Source organism: Monodon monoceros, unplaced genomic scaffold (assembly GCF_005190385.1).
Source record: "Monodon monoceros isolate NGI ecotype Baffin Bay Population unplaced genomic scaffold, NGI_Narwhal_1 Super_Scaffold_22, whole genome shotgun sequence".
In the NCBI taxonomy this organism is placed as follows: domain Eukaryota; kingdom Metazoa; phylum Chordata; class Mammalia; order Artiodactyla; family Monodontidae; genus Monodon; species Monodon monoceros.
Genome location: NW_021703779.1, coordinates 58,629,329 through 58,649,977, shown reverse-complemented (window position 1 = coordinate 58,649,977; position 20,649 = coordinate 58,629,329). Strand labels below are relative to the sequence as shown.

The 20,649-nt window shown below is 39.3% G+C and overlaps 2 protein-coding genes across 2 annotated transcripts in view; both read right to left on the bottom strand.

Moving 5' to 3' along the window:
• Positions 1-20,649, bottom strand: part of IGBP1 (immunoglobulin binding protein 1) — a 47,958-nt gene that overhangs the window by 7,587 nt on the left and 19,722 nt on the right. The window contains exons 4-6 of the mRNA XM_029240276.1: positions 18,958-19,153; positions 17,297-17,376; positions 16,476-16,588 (exon numbers count right to left, since the gene is read on the bottom strand). Coding sequence (XP_029096109.1) covers positions 16,476-16,588; positions 17,297-17,376; positions 18,958-19,153 — 389 coding nt within the window. The remainder of the gene's footprint in view (positions 1-16,475; positions 16,589-17,296; positions 17,377-18,957; positions 19,154-20,649) is intronic.
• Positions 1-20,649, bottom strand: part of LOC114905815 (immunoglobulin-binding protein 1-like) — a 64,926-nt gene that overhangs the window by 36,499 nt on the left and 7,778 nt on the right. Inside the window, exons 3-5 of the mRNA XM_029240190.1 lie at positions 18,958-19,153; positions 17,297-17,376; positions 16,476-16,588 (exon numbers count right to left, since the gene is read on the bottom strand). Of these exons, the coding sequence (XP_029096023.1) occupies positions 16,476-16,588; positions 17,297-17,376; positions 18,958-19,153 (389 nt within the window). The remainder of the gene's footprint in view (positions 1-16,475; positions 16,589-17,296; positions 17,377-18,957; positions 19,154-20,649) is intronic.

The window sequence follows — 20,649 nt, the reverse complement described above, 5'->3', positions numbered from 1 at the left end:
TGAAGAGATTAAAGTTGAAAACTACCCTAATATGGGAAAGGAAATAGTTAATCAAGTCCAGGAAGCACAGAGAATCCCAAACAGGATAATTCCAAGGAGAAACACGCCAAGACACATAGTTATCAAACTATCAAAAATTAAATACAAAGAAAAAATATTAAAAGCAGCAAGGGAAAAACAACAAATAACATACAAGGGAATCCCCATAAGGTTAACAGCTGATCTTTCAGCAGAAACTCTGCAAGCAAGAAGGGAGTTGCAGGACATATTTAAAGTGCTGAAAGGGAAAAACCTACAACCAATATTACTCTACCCAGCAAGGATCTCATTCAGATTCGACGGAGAAATTAAAATTTTACAGACAAGTAAAAGCTGAGAGAGTTCAGCACCACCAAACCAGCTTTACAACAAATACTAAAGGAACTTCTCTAGGCAGGAAACACAAGAGAAGGAAAAGACCTACAATAACAAACCCAAAACAATTAACAAAATGGTAATAGGAACATACATATCAATAATTACCTTAAATGTAAATGGATTAAATGCTCCAACGAAAAGACATAGACTGGCTGAATGGATACAAAACCAAGACCCATATATATGCTGTCTACAAGAGACCCCCTTCAGACCTAGGGACACATACAGACTGAAAGTGAGGGGATGGAAAACGATATTCCATGCAAATGGAAATCAAAAGAAAGCTGGTGTAGCAATTCTCATATCAGACAAAATAGACTTTAAAACAAAGACTATTACAAGAGACAAAGAAGGACACTACATAATGATCAAGGGATCAATCCAAGAAGAAGATGTAACAACTGTAAATATTTATGCACCCAACATAGGAGCACCTCAATATATAAGGCAAATGCTAATAGTCATAAAAGGGGAAATAGACAGTAACACAATCATAGTAGGGGACTTTAACACCCCACTTTCACCAATGGACAGATCATCCAAAATGAAAATAAATAAGGAAACACAAGCTTTAAATGATACATTAAACAAGATGGACTTAATTGATATTTATAGGACATTCCTTCCAAAAACAACAGAATACACTTTCTTCTCAAGTGTATTGGAACATTCTCCAGGATAGATCATATCTTGGGTCACAAATCAAACCCTGGTACATTTAAGAAAATGGAAATCGTATCAAGTATGGTTTCCGACCACAACGTTATGAAACGAGATATGAATTACAGGAAAAAATTGTAAAATATACAAACATGTGGAGGCTAAACAATACACTACTTAATAACCAAGAGATCAGGGAAGAAATTAAAGGGAAAATCAAAAAATACCTAGAAACAAATGACAATGAAAACACTACGACCCAAACCCTATGGGATGCAGCAAAAGCAGTTCCAAGAGCGAAGTTTATAGCAGTACAGTCTTACCTTAAAAAACAAGAAACATCTCAAATAAACAACCTAAACTTACACCTAAAGCAAATAGAGAAAGAAGAAAAAAAACCCCCAAAGTTAGCAGAAGGAAAGAAATCATAAAGATCAGATGAGAAATAAATGAAAAAGAAATGAAGGAAAGAATAGGAAAGAGCAATAAAACTAAAAGCTGGTTCTTTGAGAAGACAAACAAAATTGATAAACCATTAGCCAGACTCATCAAGAAAAAAAGGAAGGAGACTCAAATCAATAGAATTAGAAAAGAAAAAGGAGAAAAAACTGACACTGCAGGAATACAAAGGATCATGAGAAATTACTACAAGCAACTATATGCCAATAAAATGGACAACCTGGAAGAAATGGACAAATTGTTAGAAAAGTACAACCTTCCGTGACTGAACCAGGAAGAAACAGAAAATATAAACAGAACGATCACAAGCACTGAAATTGAGACTGTGATTAAAAACCTTCAAACAAACAAAAGCCCAGGACCACATGGCTTCACAGGCGAATTCCATCACATATTTACAGAAGAGCTAACACCTATCCTTCTCAAACTCTTGCAAACTATAGCAGAGAGGAACACCCCCAAACTCATTCTACGAGGCCACCATCACGCTGATACCAAAACCAGACAAAGATGTCACAAAGAAAGGAAACTACAGGCCAATATCACTGATGAACCTAGATACAAAAATCCTCAACAAAATACTAGCAGACAGAATCCAACAGCACGTTAAAAGGATCATACACCATGATCAAGTTGGGTTTGTCCCAGGAATGCAAGGATTCTTCAATATATGCAAATCAGTCAATGTGATACACCATATTAAAAAACTGAAGAATAAAAAACATATGATCATCTCACTAGATGCAGAAAAAGCTTTTGACAAAATTCAACACCCATTTATGATAAAAACCCTGCAGAAAGTAGGCATAGAGAGAACTTACCTCAACATAATAAAGGCCATATATGACAAGCCCACAGCAAACATCGTTCTCAATGGTGAAAAACTGAAACCATTTCCACTATGATCAGGAAGAAGACAAGGTTGCCCACTCTCACCACTACTATTCAACATTGTTTTGGAAGTATTAGCCCCAGCAATCAGAGAAGAAAAAGAAATAAAAGGAATCCAAATCAGAAAAGAAGAAGTAAAGCTGTCACTGCAGATGACATGATACTATACATAGAGAATCCTAAAGATGCCACCAGAAAACTACTAGAGCTAATCAATGAATTTGGTAAAGTTGCAGGATACAAAATTAATGCAGAGAAATCTCTTGCATTTCTATACACTAATGATGAAAAATCTGAAAGTGAAATTAAGAAAACACTCCCATTTACCATGGCAACAAAAAGAATAAAATACCTAGGAATAAACCTACCTAAGGAGACAAAAGACCTGTACGCAGAAAACTATAAGACACTGATGAAAGAAATTAAAGATGATACAAATAGATGGAGAGATATACCATGTTCTTGGATTGGAAGAATCAACATTGTGAAAATGACTCTACTGCCCAAAGCAATCTACAGATTCAATGCAATCCCTATCAAACTACCACTGGCATTTTTCACAGAACTAGAACAAAAAAATTCACAATTTGTATGGAAACACAAAAGACCCCGAATAGCCAAAGCAATCTTGAGAAAGAAAAATGGAGCTGGAGGAATCAGGCTCCCTGACTTCAGATTAGACTACAAAGCTACAGTAATCAAGACAGTATGGTACAGGCACAAACACAGAAATACAGATCAATGGAACAGGATAGAAAGCCCAGAGATAAACCCATGCACATAGGTCACCTTATTTTTGATAAAGGAGGCAAGAATATACAATGGAGAAAAGACAGCCTCTTCAACAAGTGGTGCTGGAAAAACTGGACAGCTACATGTAAAAGAATGAAATTCGAACACTCCCTAACACCATACACAAAAATAAACTCAAAATGGATAAAAGCCCTGAATGTAAGGCCCAACACTATAAAACTCTTAGAGGAAAATATAGGAAGAACACTGTATGACATACAGCACAACAAGATCCTTTTTAACCCACCTCCTACAGAAATGGAAATAAAAACAAAAATAAAATAAATGGGACCTAATGAAAGTTAAAATCTTTTGCACAGCAAAGGAAACAATAAACAAGACGAAAAGACAACCGTCGGAATGGGAGAAAATATTTGCAAACGAAGCAAATGACAAAGGATTAATCTCCAAAATTTACAAGCAGCTCAATATCAAAAAAACAAACAACCCAGGCTTCCCTGGTTGCGCAGTGGTTGAGAATGTGCCTGCCAATGCAGGAGACACGGGTTCGAACCCTGGTCTGGGAAGATCCCACATGCCGCGGAGCAACTAGGCCTGTGAGCCACAACTACTGAGCCTGCGCGTCTGGAGCTTGTGCTCCGCAACAAGAGAGGCCACAACTGTGACGGGCATGCACACCGCGATGAAGAGTGGCCCCCACTCGCTGCAACGAGAGAAAGCCCTTGCACAGAAACGAAGACCCAACACAGCCATAAATTAATTAATTAATTAATTTAAAAAATTTCTATCACAATTATACATATTAAAAACAAACAAAAAAACAAACAAACAACCCAATCCAAAAATGGGCAGAAGATGTAAATAGACAGCTCTCCAAAGAAGATATACAGTTTGCCAACAAACACATGAAAGAATGCTCAACATCGTTAATCATTAGAGAAATGCAAATCAAAACTACAATGAGATATCACCTCACAGCGGTCAGAATGGCCATCATCAAAAAATCTACAAACAATAAATGGTGGAGAGGGTGTGGAGAAAAGGGAACCCTCTTGCACTGTTGGTGGGAATGTAAATTGATATAGCCACTATGGAGAACAGTATGGAGGTTCCTTAAAAAACTAAAAATAGAACTACCATACAACCCAGCAATCCCACTACTGGGCATATACCCTAAAAAAACCATAATTCAAAGAGTCATGTACCACAGTGTTCACTGCAGCTCTATTTACAATAGCCAGGACATGGAAGTAACCTAAGTGTCCATTGACAGATGAATGGATAAAGAAGATGTGGCACATATATACAATGGAATATTACTCAGCCATAAAAAGAAACGAAACTGAGCTATTTGTAGTGAGGTGGATGGACCTAGAGTCTGTCATACAGAGTGAAGTAAGTCAGAAAGAGAAAAACAAATACCATATGCTAACACATATATATGGAATCTAAAAAAAAAAAAAGTCATGAAGAACCTAGGGGCAGGATGGGAATAAAGATGCAGACCTACTAGAGAATGGACTTGAGGACATGGGGAGGGGGAAGGGTAAGCTGAGACAATGTGAGAGAGTGGCATGGACATATATACACTACCAAATGTAAAACCGATAGCTAGTGGGAAGCAGCCGCATAGCACAGGGAGATCAGCTCGGTGCTTTGTGACCACCTAGAGGGGTGTGATAGGAAGGGTAGGAGGGAGACGCAAGAGGGAGGGGATATGGGAATATATGTATATGTATAGCTGATTCACTTTGTTATAAAGCAGAAACTAACACACCACTGTAAAGCAATTATACTCCAATAAAGATGTTTAAAAAAATGGCTATATTCCCTGTGCTGTACAATGTATCTTTGTAGCTTATTCATTTTATACATAGTAGCTAGTACCTCTTAATCTCCTATCATCTTGCCCTTCCCTCCCTTTTTTCTCCTCACTGGTATCCACTAGTTTGTCCTCTATATCTGTGAGTCTGGTTCTGTTCTGTTATATTTTTATTAGATTATTTTTTAGATTCCACATATCAATGAAATCATACAGTATTTTTCTTTCTCTGACTTATTTCACTAAGCATTAATACCCTCTAGGGGCCATCCATGTTGTTGAAAATGGCAGAGTTTCCCTCTTTTTAGGGCTAATACTCCACTGTATATATATATATATATATATATATATACACACACCACATCTTCTATATCTTTTCATCTACTGATGGACACCTTTGGTTGCTTCCATATACTGGCTAATGTAAACAATGATTCTATGAACACTGGGGTGCATGTATCTTTTTGAATTAGCGTTTCCATTTTCTTTGGATAAAAACCCAGGGGTAGGGGCTTCCCTGGTGGCACAATGGTTGGGAGCCCACCTGCTGATGCGGGGGACGCGGGTTTGTGCCCCGGTTCGGGAGAATCCCACATGCTGCAGAGCAGCTGGGCCCGTGAGCCATGGCCGCTGGGCCTGCGCGTCCAGAGCCTGTGCTCCGCAGTGGGAGGGGCCGCAGCAGTGAGAGGCCCGTGTACCGCAAAAAAAACCCCAAAAAACACACAAAAAACCCCCCAGGGGTAGAATTGCTGGATCATATGGTAGTTCTATTTCAATTTTTTGACAAACTGCCACACTGCCTTCCATAGTAGCTACGCCAATTTATATTCCCACCAACAGTGTACTAGGGTTCCCATTTCTATACATCCTCGCCAACATTTGTTATTTGTAGACTTCTTGATGATAGCCATTCTGACAGGTGTGAGGTGTTATCTCATTATGGTTTTGATTTGCATTTCTCTGATGATTAGCAATGTTGAGCCTCTTTTCATGTTCCTGTTGGCCATCTGTATATCCTCTTTGGAAAGATGTCTACTCAGGTTGTCTGCCCATTTTTAAGTTTTCTTTATTTGAGTTATATGAGCTATCTATATATTTTGGATATTAACCCCTTATTGGGCATATCATTTGCAAAATATTTTCTCCCATTCTGTAGGTTGTCTTTTCATTTTGCTGTTGGTTTCCTTTGCTGTGCAAAAGTTTTTAAGTTTAATTAGGTCCCATTTGTTTACTTTTGCTTTTGTTTCCTTTGTCTGAGACAGATCCATAAAAATATTGCTACGATTTACGTCAAAGAGCGTTCTGCCTTAGCCTTCATCTCTATTTTTTTTAGTTTTATTTTTTGACCACACCACATGGCATGTGGGATCTTAATTCCCCAACCAGGGATCGAACCTGCGCTCCCTGCAGTGGAAGCATGGAGTCTTAACCACTGGACCGCCAGGGAAGTCCCAGCCTTGCTTTCTTTTTTCTTTTCTTTTTTAATTTACTTGGCTTCATTGGATCTTAGTTGTGGAACGCAGGCTCTTTGTTGCGGCACGTGGGCTGTCTAGTTGTGGCTCATGGGCTCTAGAGTGTATGGGCTTAGTTGCCCCACGGCATGTGGGATCTTAGTCCCCCGACCAGAGATCGAACTCGCATCCCCTGCACTAGAAGGTGGATTCTTAACCACTGACCACCAGGGAAGTCCCTCAGCCTTCATTTCTAAAGTGATTCTTTCTTCTTACTTCCCCCAAGTTGTCACTACATTTCTGAGTTTTTCTAATCCTGCTTTGTATTGTTCTTCCATGTCTTATTTAATTTTCTTAATGTCTTCCAACTCACTTTTAAACAGTATATTTTAAATTTGTTGTTTTTTGAGTGTGTCTTTCTGGAATGTTTTTTTCCCCCCTTTTTCTCTCTTTTTTTTAAATTGAAGTATAGTTGGTTTACAATACTGTGTTAGTTTCAGGTGTACAGCAAAGTGATTCAGTTATATACATATATTTTTTCAGTTTATATCCTTTATATCACTTACATGTGGAGTCTAAAAAATAATACAAATGAATCTATATACAAAACAGAAACTGACTCACAGACATAAAAAACAAATTTATGGTTACCAAAGCAGAGAGGGAGGGAGGGAGGGAGGGAGGGACAAATTAGGAGTATGGGATTAACAGATACAAACTACTATACATAAAATAGATAAGCAACATGGAATGCTTTTGATTCTCTCCTTTTTCTCCTTACAATAATTTTGTGTGGGATCTGACCTTGATTAATTTTCCATTCATTTTTCTCACAGCTTTATTGAGATATTTTTCACATACCATAAAATTTACCCATTTAAAATGTACAATTCAGTGGTTTTTAGTATATTCAGAACTGTGCAACCATCATCACAATCTGTTGCTCATTCTTATGTGTACTAAGCTTTCCTAAACTTTTAGAAAGAAGTATGGTTCAGGGTGGCTTTTCTAACTTCACAGAGGCTCCCTTTCTGCTGTTTTTATGTATGTTAAAGGAATAGGATGACTTGCTTGATTAGAGTTCTTGGTTCTGGTCCTCTATCCCATTCTTATCTAGACCTTTTCTTTCCTTATTCTTTATTGTCCCTGTTCTGCTCAATTTGAATTCTATTCTCAGCAATTTCTCCTCAGTGTGGGACCGTGTATGAGTAGGGCGATCTGGTGGCTCATTTTCAGGAGTTCATTAAGGGTTAGCCTGCTCCATCCCTTTCAGACCTTCTGACCACAGGTTCCTTGTATTCAGTTTTTATTGGAGGGAAAAACCCCTCCCCCATTTCAACTAATGTTCTTAAACTGAACTGCCACACTTTTATTTTTTTCATTAAAAATGTTTAATTGAAGTAGAGTTGACTTACAATATATTTGTTTCAGATGTACAACACAGTGATTCTATATTTGTATCAATTATGTGCCATACAAAGTTATTATAATATTATTGACTATATTCCCTGTGCTGTGCATTACATCCCTGTGACCTATTTATTTTATAACTGGTAATTTGTATCTCTTAATCTCCTTCACCTATTTCACCCATCCTCCCATTCTCTCAACCACTAGTTTGTTCTCTGTATCTATGAGTCTGTTTCTGGGTTGTTTAGGACTCATTTATTTTGTTTGTTTGTTTGTTTGCTTGTATTTTGCAGTACACGGGGCTCTCACTGTTGTGGCCTCTCCCGTTGCGGAGCACAGGCTCTGGATGCGCAGGCTCAGCGGCCATGGCCCACGGGCCCAGCCGCTCCGCGGCATGTGGGATCTTCCTGGACCGGGGCACGAACCCGTGTCCCCTGCATCGGCAGGCGGACTCTCAACCACTGCACCACCAGGGAAGCCTAGGACTCATTTGTTTTATCTTTCTCTGTCTGACTTATTCACTTAGCATAATACCCTCCAGGTCCATCCATGTTGTCACAGATTGCAAGATTTCATTCTTTTTTATGGGTTAGTGGTGTTGGGAAAACTGGATAGCTACAAGTAAAAGAATGAAACTAGACCATTTTCTCACATCATTTACAAAAATAAACTCAAAATGAATTAAAGACTTAAATGTAAGACCTGAAACCATAAAACACCTAGAAGAAAACACAGGCAGTATGCTCTTTGAAACTGGTCTTAGCAATATTTTTTTTGATCTGTCTCCTCAGGCAACGGCAACAAAACCAAAAATAAACAAACAGAACCATATGAAGCTAAAACACTTTTGCACAGCAAAGGGAACCACCAGCAAAACAAAAAGGCAACTTAACTGAATAGGAGAAGATATTTGCAAATAATATGTCTGTTAAGGGGTTAATATCCAAAATATATAAAGAACTCATACAACTCAGTACAAACAATCTGAATAAGAAATGGGCAGAAGACCTGAATAGACATTTTTCCAAAGAAGACATAGAGATGGCCAACAGGTACGTGAAAAGGTACTCAACATCACTAATCATAAGGGAAATGTAAATCAAAACCACCTCAAATGCAATGAGATACCACCTCACACTTGTCAGAATGCCACGCTTTTTAGTGAATACCTGTTTGCTGTTTTGGAATTCTCCTGTTTGTTAGGTCTTTCACATGGTCTGTCAACTCCTTCTGCTTTCTCCTACACAGATGTCCATTCCTTGTTGATCTTGTGGCTATGAATGATTTGCCCTTAACTGTTTTTATTTTGAGTTTCATGGGGATACACTGTCACTTAGTTTTGCTGTAAATATTACCCATGAATTTTTTCTTTTGTCTTTTTACTGAAATATAACATACATGCAGAAAAATACACAGACACAGTATAGCTCAGTCAATTTTCACATCTGAACACATCCATGTAATCGGTACCCAGATTAAGATACAAAACATTACTAACTCTTCAGAAGTCCCCCTCAGGTACAGTTCCATTCATGATCTCCCACTAAGGGTGAGCACCATACTGGCTTTTAACCAGCATATACAAGTTTCAGCCATGTCTGAACTTTATTCTCTTTTGTGTCTGACTTTTTTTTACTCAAATTATGTTTGTAAAACTTAGCTATATTTGTTACTTATAAGTAAAGAACTATAGTCTGTTTAACCTTATTGCTAAATAGTATTTCACTGTGTGAATATGCCAAAATTTATTTATCCATTCTACTATGTATGGGCATTTAAGTAGTGTTCAGTTTGGGGTATTACAAATAATGCTGCTATGAGCATTCTTGTACAAGCCTTTTGAGGATATATGGTCTCATTCCCCTTAGGTATATATACGTGGGAGTGAAACTGCCAGGTCATGAGGGTATACCTATGTTTGACTTTTGTGCAACATTACGACCACCAACCCCCCCGAGGTTCTCAATCTTTATTGTTTCCTTTCTTCCATATACTTTAAGCTTATTTTGTTCTTGTTTTCTCCAACTTCTTAAGTTAGTACCTTAGTAACTGATTTTACCTTTCTTTTTTCTAATATAACTACTGAAAGTTATACCTTTCTCTCTCAGCACTGCTTTAGTTGTATCCCACAAGTTTTAATGTATTTCATTATCATTCAGTTAAAAATACTTCTTAATTTTCTTTGTGATTTCTTCTTTGACTGATGGGTTATTTATAAGTATGTTGTTTAATTTGAAAATATTTAGGGACTTCCTATGTCATTGATTGCTAACTGAATTAGGTTGTGGTCAGAGAACATAGTGCAATTTCAATCTTTGGAAGTTTATGGAGGGACTTCCCTGGTGGTCCAGTGGTTAAGAATCCGCCTTCCAATGCAGGTGACAAGAGGTCAATCCCTGGTTGGGGAAATAAGAACCCACCTGCCACGGGGCAACTAAGCCTGTGCGCCAGAACTCCTGAGCCCGCGTGCTCTAGAGCCCATGTGCCACAACTAGAGAGAAGCCCACGCGCTGCAATGAAGAGCCCACACGCCGCCACGAAAGATCTCGCGTGCCGCGAAGATCCCACGTGCCACGACGAAGATCCCACGTGCCACAACTAAGACCCAATGCAGCCAAATTAATTAACTAATTAATTTTAAAAATTAATTAATTAAAAAAGAAAGTTTATGGACACTTATTTGGTGGCCCAGAATATGGTCTAAGTTAGTGAACGTACCATGTGCATTTGAAAAAAGGTGTACTTTGCAGCTATTGGATATATTTTTCTATAAATGTCAAACAGGTTAAGGTGGCTGCGAGTTTTCTCCAGATCTTTTATGTCCTTACTGATTTTCTCTCCAGAAATTCTTTCAGTTACTGAAAGAGAAGTATGAAAATCTCTAACTATGGCTATAGATTTCTCTATTTCTCCATTTAATTGTCAATTTTTTCTTCATGTAATTTGAAGGTTGTTATTAGTCACAAACATGTTTATGATTGCTATGTCCTCCAGATAAACTGCCCCTTTTATCAGCACTAAATGTCCTTTTGAAAGTCCAGTAACACCTTTTGTCTTGAAGTCTACTTTATCTGACATTATATAGCTACTGCAGCTTTCTTATGCTTACTGTTAGCATGGTATATTTAAAAAATCTTTTTACATTCCACCAATCTGTACCTTTATATTTAAATGCATCTCTTGATAGGAGATCAAGAGGGTGGTGTAAGAAGATGTGGAGTTCACCTCTCCCCATGAACACATCAAAAATATATCAACGTGTGGAACAATTCTCACCAAAAACTAACTGGAAATTGGCAGAAAGACTCCTGTACAACCAAGGTTGTAAGAAAGGTACACAGAAGTCCACAGAGAAGCCTGGGCTCCACTCATGAGTACTGTGTGGGTAGACTGCCCCCAGGTAGGGTAGAGAAACCAGTAGCCTGCTGTCCTAGGCTACTGGTTTCATGCAACAGCCATGCTGTGCTCTCAAGCCAGAGCTGAAAGAATGTTCTAGCCCTGCTCACTTCATGCCACAAGCATGGCACTGGATCTAAGGTGGCCAGGACCTGGGAAGAGACTTGACCTTGAGATGGAGAGGTGACCCAGCTCTGGGGTGGAGCCCAGGTGGGGCAGCAGTGGTGACCATTGCTGGAATTTACTCAAGAGGTGCCCCAGAAGCAGCCCAGACTTCTGATGGCAGCAGAGCTGCTGGGTTTCCCACAGCCGCTTTGCTGTGTGTGTACCCTAGCCCAAGCTGAATGTTCTGGCCCTGCTCACTCGATGCCACAGTGTGGCACTACAAAAAAAGGAAACTACAGGCCAGTATATTTGATGAATATAAATGCAAAAATCCTCAACAAAATATTAGCAAACCAAATCTAAAAATATATAAAAAGGATCATATACCACGATCGAGCTGAATTTATTCTAGGGTCACAAGGGTAATTCAATATATGCAAATTAATCAGTGTGATACACCACATTATCAAAAGGAAGGATAAAAATCACATGATCGTCTCAACAGATGCAGAAAGACCAATGCGACAAAATTCAACATCCATTAATAATAAAAACTCTGAAAGTGGGTATCGAGGGAACATATCTCAACATAACAAAGGCCATTTAGGACAAACCCACAACCAATGTCATACTTAATGGTGAAAAGCTGAAAGCCTTCCCACTAAATTCTGGAACAAGACAAGGATGCCCATTCTCGCTACTTCTATTCAACACAGTATTAGAAGTCCTAGTCACAGCAATCACACAAGAAAGAAATAAAAGGCATTCAAATCGGAAGGGAAGAGGTAAAACTGTCATTATTTGCAGATGACGTGGTACTATATCTAGAAAACCCTAAAGTCTCCACCCAAAAACTATTAGAACTAATAAATGAATTCAGCAAGGTTGTAGGATACAAGATCAATATACAGAAATTTGTTGCATTTCTATACACTAACAATAAAATACAAGAGAAAGTAAAAAAAAAAATCCTGCTTAAAATTGCATCAAAAAGAATAAAATACCTAGGAATAAACTTAACTAAGAAGGTGAAAGACCTATACTCTGAAAACTATAAAACACTTATGAAGGAAACTAAAGATGATACAAAGAAATGGAAAGAAATCCTGTGCTCTTGGATTAGAAGAATTAATGTTATTAAAATGGCCATGCTGTCCAAAGCAATCTACAGATTTAATGCAATCCCTATCAAAATATGTATGATATTTTTCACAGGACTAGAGCAAATAACCCTAAAATTCATATGGAACCACAAAAGATCCTGAATTGCCAAAGCAATCTTGGGGAAAAAGAACAAAGCCAGAGGTATAGTGCTCCCAGACTTCAGACTATACTAAAAAGCTACAGTAATCAAAACAGCATGGTACTGGCACGAAAACAGACACACAGATTAATGGAACAGAATAGAGAGCCTAGAAATAGGCTATGGTCAATTAATCTATGACAAAAGAGGCAAGAATATACAATGAAGCAAAAACAGTCTCTTCAACAAGTGGTTCTGGGAAAATTGGACAGCTACCATGTAAAACAATGAGATTAGAACATTCCCTCACACCATATACAAAAATGAACTCAAAATGGATTAGGAGACCTAAATATAAGACCTGAAACCATAAAACTCCTAGAAGAGAATATCGGCAGAACACTCTGACTTAATCGTAGCAATATTTTTTTTGGCTCTGTCTCCTAAGGCAAAAGAAGTAAAAGCAAAACTAAACACATGGGACATAATTAAACTTAAAAGCTTTTACACAGCAAGGGAAAATACTGACAAAATGAAAAGACAACCTACACGGTGGGAGCAAATATTTACAACTGATGTGACCCATAAGGGATTACTTAGTAATACGCATTTAAGGTTCCTCCATGTCTTTTTATGTCTTGATAGCTCATTTGTTTTTAGCAATGAATATTATTCCATTGTCTGTATGTACCACAGTTTATCCATTTGCCTACTGAGGGCATCTTGGTTGCTTCCAAATGTTGGCAATTATGAATAAAGCTGCTATAAACATTTGTGTGCAATTTTTGTGTGGACCTTAGTTCAACTCATTTGGGTAAATACCAAGGAGCATGACTGCTTGATAGTATGGTAAGAGAATGTTTAGTTCTGACAAACTGTCTTCCAAAGTGTCTGTACCATTTTACATTCCCACCAACAATGAACGACAGTTCCTGTTGCTCCATTATCCATGCCAGCGTTTGGTGTTGTCAGTATTTTGGATTTTGGCCATTCTTATAGGGGTGTAGTGGGATCACTGTTGTTTTAATTTGCAATTCCCTAATGACATATGATGTTGGGCATCTTTTCATATGCTTATTTCCCCTCTATATAATCTTATTTGGTGAGGTGTCTAAGGTCTTTTACTCATTTTTAAATTGGGGTGTTTAGGGACTTCCCTGGTGGCGCAGTGGTTAAGAATCTGCCTGCCAACGCGGGGGACACGGGTTCGAGCCCTGGTCCGGGAAGATCTAACGTGCCGCAGAGCAACTAAGCCCCTGTGCCACAACTACGGAGCCCGCGTGCCACAACTACTGAAGCCCAAGTGCCTGGAGCCTGTGCTCCGCAACAAGAGAAGCCACCGCAATGAGAAGCCCACGCACCACGACAAAGAGCAGCCCTCACTCAACGCAACGAGAGAAAGCCCGTGCGCGGCAACGAAGACCCAACACAACAACCAAATAAATAAATAAATAAATAAAATTGGGGTGTTTAATTGAGGCATTACTTCACTATCTCTGGGACCCACTTTCAAATGCGAAGGTGACAACAATTCATATCACTGTTCTTCTGCGTGTAATATGTACTTTATCTCTGGCTGCTTTTAAGATTCTCTTTTTCTTTTGTTTTCGGCAGTTTGACTATGATGTCTCTATGCTTGGTTTTCACTGTATTTAAAACCTGCTTAGTTAGGGCTTACTGCTATTTCTAAATTTGTGTTTCACAGATTTGGGGAACATTTCAGCCATTATTTCTTCAATTTTTTTTAATGGCCCCTTCTCTCTCTTTATTCTCTCCTACTGGTATTCCAATTGTACGTAAGGTAGACCTTTTTACATTGTTCCACAGGTCACTGAGGCTCTTCATGTTTAACCAATCTTTTTTTTTTTTCTTCAGATTGGCTTATTTCAAGTAAACCAACCCTTTCTCCTGTCATTGCCAATCTGCTATTAATCTCATCCAATTTAAAAAAATTGAAATACAGTTGATGTACAATATTATGTTAGTTTCAGGTGCATTACAGTGGTTTGACATTTGCATACATTATGAAATGATCACCATCATAAATCTGGTAACCATCTGTCCCTACACAAAGTTATCACAATATTATTGACCACATTTCTTATGCTGTATATTACACCCCCGTGGCTTTATTTGTTTTGTAACTAGAGGTTTATAGCTCTTAATCCCCTTCACCTATTTCCCCTCTCCCACCTCCCTCTCCTGTGGCAACCACCCGTTTTTTTGTCTGTATCTATGAGGCTGGTTTGATTTTTAAACTTCAGATATTGTATTTTTCAGTTCCAGAATTTTTTGTGCATAGTTTCTACTTCTCTGAGATTTCTTACTTTTTCATTCATTACAAGTATATTTTCCCCTATGCCCTTGAGCATAGAAATAAGCTGCTTTAAAGTCCTTATCTGCTAATTTCAACATCTGAGCCATCTTCGGGTTGGTCTTCATTGATTGCTTTTCCTCTTGAGTATAAGTCACATTTTCTTTCTTTTTTTTTCCCATACGTATAGTAGTTGAGGACTGAATCCCAGACTTTTTGAATGGTTATGTTGTAGAGATTATGAATTCCGTTTTGTTCCTCTAAAACGTACTGATTTTTCATTTTAGTTAGTTTTCATTTGTCTAGAACGAAAATTCAAATTTCTGTTTCCTCTGCATTGGGCAGTAGCTGGATTATCCATTCAGTTATTTTAGCTCTATCGAGGGTGCTTGCAGTCGATCCTGTATAGCTTAGTAGTCTGCCAGAGATTTGGGCAGGCTTTATACAATTAGGGCTCCTCCTCTGTGGTTCTCTCCTGGGATATCTTCTCAGGTTTCAGTTGCCACAGTCACCCTGAACTCAGTTCTCTCCTTCCTCATCCGATAAGACTGGTTTCTATCCAAGTTCTACCCACCTCCATATTACAGCAAGTGCAGCCTGCCCATGGGTGAAAAGCTATAAAAAAAAAACCAGGAAACCTTTTCCAATGACCACTATTCTCTTTGCTACAGTGGAAACAGCATTGGAAGTGGGAATTTTAGGGCCTGTATTAACATCCTAGCCTGGCCACTTTCTAGCTATGTTTACTTTGGGTTAGTTCTCAGACACCATTTCCTCATCCTAAAATGGTAATAAGAATGTTTGCTTCATGGGGTTGTTAAAGAGTATCAAGTGAGATCATACATGAGATAAGGAAAATAGGCTCAGAGGGGCTAGATGATGTCCTATCTAAGTGGTAGGAGTAATTGGTTACTCCAGATCTGTCCATGCTTTTTCTGCTATGCCATATTGCTTCCATCTTTCTAATGACCACCAGCTCCACCTTTCCCTCCCAGAGACACCTCCAAGTACCTACCATGATCTAATTACCAAACTGAGCACCAAGAACACAGTAAGCCAAAGTCCTTGCCCTCAGGAAGTTCCAAGTAGCATTCCCTTCTTATATAAGTGTTGACTGCCCTACAGTCTATGTCTGATTTTGGTCACTCTCAGGGCCTTCAGATAGCTGTTTTGTTATATTCTGTCCAGTCTGTCATTGTTATCTATAGGAGGGGTTGGTCTGATACAACCTACTCTGCTGTTACCAGAAGCAGAACTGCTATTTATGGATGTTTGGCTTTGCTGTCTAGCTGCTCAGTCTGTTTTTATGCCATGATATTTGGAGAAATTAAAAAACTATGCTGTCCCACTGCCCCCATCCTCCCAAAATCATGTGCTATTTATTTTAATAATAAATGAAATAAAATACTGACTAGAATCTTTCTATTACTCAGAATCTTTGTCCAGATTTCTTTTGCATCTAAAGGGCAACAATACTTGGTCTGAATTTAATTGCTCGAGAGTTAGGGACCGGTAGTGTAGTAGTATAACGACTCTCCTCCCACCCCTCCATACCTGATGTTTTCTTGGCTATACCCTGATCAGGTAATGCTCCAAATTTCCGATGCTGTTCATACCAGTCATTCACTGTCATAGATGCCAGACTTGGATAACCAGCTCCAAATACTCTGCAAGAATCACACTGCATTTAGAAAAGTAAACATAAAGAGCTCTATTAAAAAGCCTCTTCTCTTTAGTGATAAAGCCTGTGTCTGTTTCATCCTTGCTCCCCTACCCAGCTATCTTCTGAGGATTTGTGAAAACTTCTGTTAGGATATGTAAAATGAGGCATCCAGGAAGGAGAATTAAAGGCAAGAGCTTTCATGAGAAGATAAATAGCCCAGAATCATCTCCCAGTAAGCAATCCTGGAGGCTAATGCCCCACAGAGGAGTGATGATACGATGGAAGGAGTATTTATACTTGGAGGGTATAAAAGACACACAGAGGAAGAAGACTCTTCTGCCACCCTACGGAAAAGCATCCCAAAACTCAGAATTAAAACCTAGATAGGCAAACATGTCCTTTTGAGAACTGTAGCTGAAGGAAACAGTGGGAAACAATTTTAAGGTCTACAATTCTCCCTTAGATTCTTTTCTTCTTTCTGTTTTTAATTAGTTAATTAATTAATTTTTGTTGGTTTCCTTTCTAGCCTATTTTTAAGCTCGAGTTTGTGAGGGAAATGTCTGATGAAGACAGACAAAGTATTAGAGGAGATACCTCTGATGGAAGAACAGCCTCCCCAGGTGAAGCCATTACCTTCTGTTACTCATGCACTGTAAATGAACCATAAAAGCAGGGGGCTTGCAAAGGCAACCCACTTTTTAATACTACCTACTTGGCTTGGGCCATGTTCCGAGTGAGAACAAACGGTTTCATTGGAGGCCTGTCCTGACGAGATGAGTGAGAAGTTGATGCCTAAAAAGGAAATTAGTTATCAGAAGTGTACTTGTCATTCTGCCCACCCCACTACGCAGGCTCTTATGTCTTTAGGTGCTTGAAAAGCCCTACTTATCAGTCTCTAAGATATATTTGCAGAATACTGATGGTGGAGGTTGGTTAGCTCTCCTGAGGTGGCCCAAGTATCTTGCTGGAAAGGGAGCAAGAGAAAGCTCTCCCAGGAATCATTTCACCACAAGTGAAAAATTACTTGACTTTAAAATACTCCCCTCCAAAGAGGAAGATTCCAAAGCCTTCTTCCATGTTCCATCTAAAACCCTTGAGCTCAATTTGAAGCCCCTTTCCTTAGCCTGGCCTTCAGTGCTAAAGTTGAATTATGAAGACCCTTCTGCTAAAACCCTGTCCAATGTAATTTTGCTATTAATTGTCATGAGCTCCCTAGGGTGTTTTAGAAGTGGATGTTCCTAAATGCAAGGGGGGAAGAATGGGTTAGTATCTTTCATATATAGGTGCACAGAAATGTTTCAAGGAAACTTGGCTGTCCAGGGGCACACCAAAACAAACTATGGTCAAGAAAAGTGTTCACTTGGTTCTAAACTCCATCACTTCCAGAGCCAATCCCAATACCAAATGAGAGAGCATAGAAACAAAAAAACTAAGGAGATGGGAGGATCCAGAGGAGTCCAGCCTCATGATGCTTGAAAACCACTCATCTAGATATGCCCAAGGGGCCTTAAGGCCTTAGAATACTAATTGTTCATTCTTTGATCCCTTCACACAGAGAAACTAGGTTGATGTTACCCTGAGGCAAAAGCTCCTGGGCTAATTAGTGCAAATCGAATTAGCAAGAGGTTTCTCTGAGGACTTAAATGCCTGTGACTAGCTGATAAATTCAACTCAATTCATGCTATATTCTGAACCAAAAAATAAGTGGCAGCAAAGCCTAATATTTTGAAGTAGCAGCTCCAAAACACAGTTATGATCTTCAGAGACAGCCAAAGTGGGGTTACACCAAGTTTTCTTTACCAATATGCCCGACATTTTGTGCAGAGATGTCCTTGCTGTGTTTCATACTTGGGTGACCTGAGGTGTGAGGGTGTATCATTGTGTAATGTTAAATCCCGGTTTCTCCCCCAACCTAAACACATTCCATGTCTTTTGCTTTATCTTCTTTTTACTCTTTTCTCTCTCTTCTCCAGTTACACTCTTCTTCTTCATTCCCATCCTAGCCCTCTTCCTGTTCATTACAGTCAAGCACAGGTTTTCAAGGCCCACCTCCCTATGCCTTCCTTCAGGAGTCATTGAGTGCTCACAGCCCAAACCAATTTTCACTTCAGAGCAGCCTCCTTCCCTCCTGGCATGTCACAAAATTACAGAAGACTGGAAGTGTGCTACAGGTTAGAAAGCACTGGGGAACAACACTATAAGCTAGAAAGAAAGTTATCCTAGTGAACCTTCAGCCTTCCTCCACTAATCCTAATAAGGACAATGATTTTATGGAGACTTAAAAGGATTTTAATTCAGTTACTCTCTTGTAGCAGATTCAAATCTCTGACAGACAGTAGCTTTTTTAGGGATACGGGCAGTGGCCGGGCTTACCTCTTTCGAAGAGTCTTTTCCTCTCAAGATCTTTATCTCCTGGTCAATGCTCTCAATCTCTTCTAAGCTGATACCAATCCACCTTCGAAGGTGGAGGAGGTAATATTCACGAACACAGTCATCATCTGCTTGGCCACTTTCCACAGCAGATTTCAGGGCAGACAACCTATGCTCCACCTCCTTCTTCTGCTTGTATCTGTTCCACAGAAACGCATTAGCCAGGAACTTAAAAAGAAAGAGGCGCTCCTTCAAAAGGAGGCCGCAATACACTTTTACCTTTACGGATGACCAGATACACCGATTTCCATTTAGGCAAAAATACAGATTCTGTACCTCGGGATCTGCCACCAAGGCAGTTCTCTCAAGACTACAAGGCGAGGAAGGGATCAGCAGAAGCTGAGAAATACATCCTGAAACCGGAAAAATAGCGAAGTAACCTGATATGAGCAACTCTTCCCATCGTATTTTGAGACGGGAGTGCCTTAGTAATTTTATGACATCAACCTTTACTAGGTCGGGTGCTTAGTATATACAATGTCCACTTGGGAATTACAGCTTCAAATAGTCATAGAATCTTAGGGGTCATTTACCTGCCATTGATGCAGGAATTCCTCGTGAAATAGCCTAAAAAATGGTCATCTCTTCTTTTCTTCTGGGCAAAACATTTCCAGCTCCTCTAACTCATCCTAGTATAATTTGAAGACTCATATCCACCCTGCCTGCCCTTTTCAAGATGCATTCTAGTATGTCATCTATCACTCACTGGACAACTATTTACCGAGTACCTATTGTGTGACAGGTACTGTTCTCAGTGCTTGAGACACAACAGTGCATACAAGAAAGCCCTTGCTCTCCTGAAGCTTTCATTCTAGTGTGAGAAGACAGACAAAAAGAAATAGATGAGTCAGGTGGTGGTGAAGTGCTCTGAAGAATCAAAAAAAGCAAGGTGAAGTGGATAGAGCGATGGTGCCAAAGTATGGGTGATCAGGAGAGACTTCTTTGAAGAGATGACATTTGAGCACAGACTTCAAGGAAATAAGGATGGAAGCCATGCCGGTATCTGAAACAGTGTTCTAAGGGGGAAAAGCAAATATGAAGGTCCTGGGGTGGGAGAGTGCTGGCCTGACATGTTTGAGAAATAGCAAGGAGGTCAGTGTGGCTGGCATGGCGTGAAGAATAATAGGAAGTGAGGTCAGAGAGATAGCCAGGGCCATAATTTGTAGAATCCTGTAGGCCAAGAAAACACGAAATATCAAATGTCATGATATTTTGAGAAGAGAAAGCCACTGGAAGCTTTAAAATAGAATACATGAAATGAACTTTTTTTTAATGGACTACTCTGTTGTGTGTAGACTGTGGGGGGTGGTGGGAGGCAAGGGTGGAGCAGGAAAATCAATTAAGAGGATATTGCCACAATCCAGGCAAGAGACAGCGACTTGAAATAGGGAGGTGGTGAGATGTGGACATAATTAAAATGTAACAGTATTTGTTGGTTTATTGGATGCAAGGTCTTGAGGCAAAGAGAGGAATCAAGGGAAAACTCCACAACTTCCAAGAGAAGTACCTTGAAATATCTATGTCTGGAACCCCACTCTAGACCTCCAGAATCAGATGCTCCTCTGTGGGTGTTCACCCAAATCTGAAGTTCTTAACCTGAGGTCCACCGACAGAGTTTGGAGGGAGGGGTGTTCT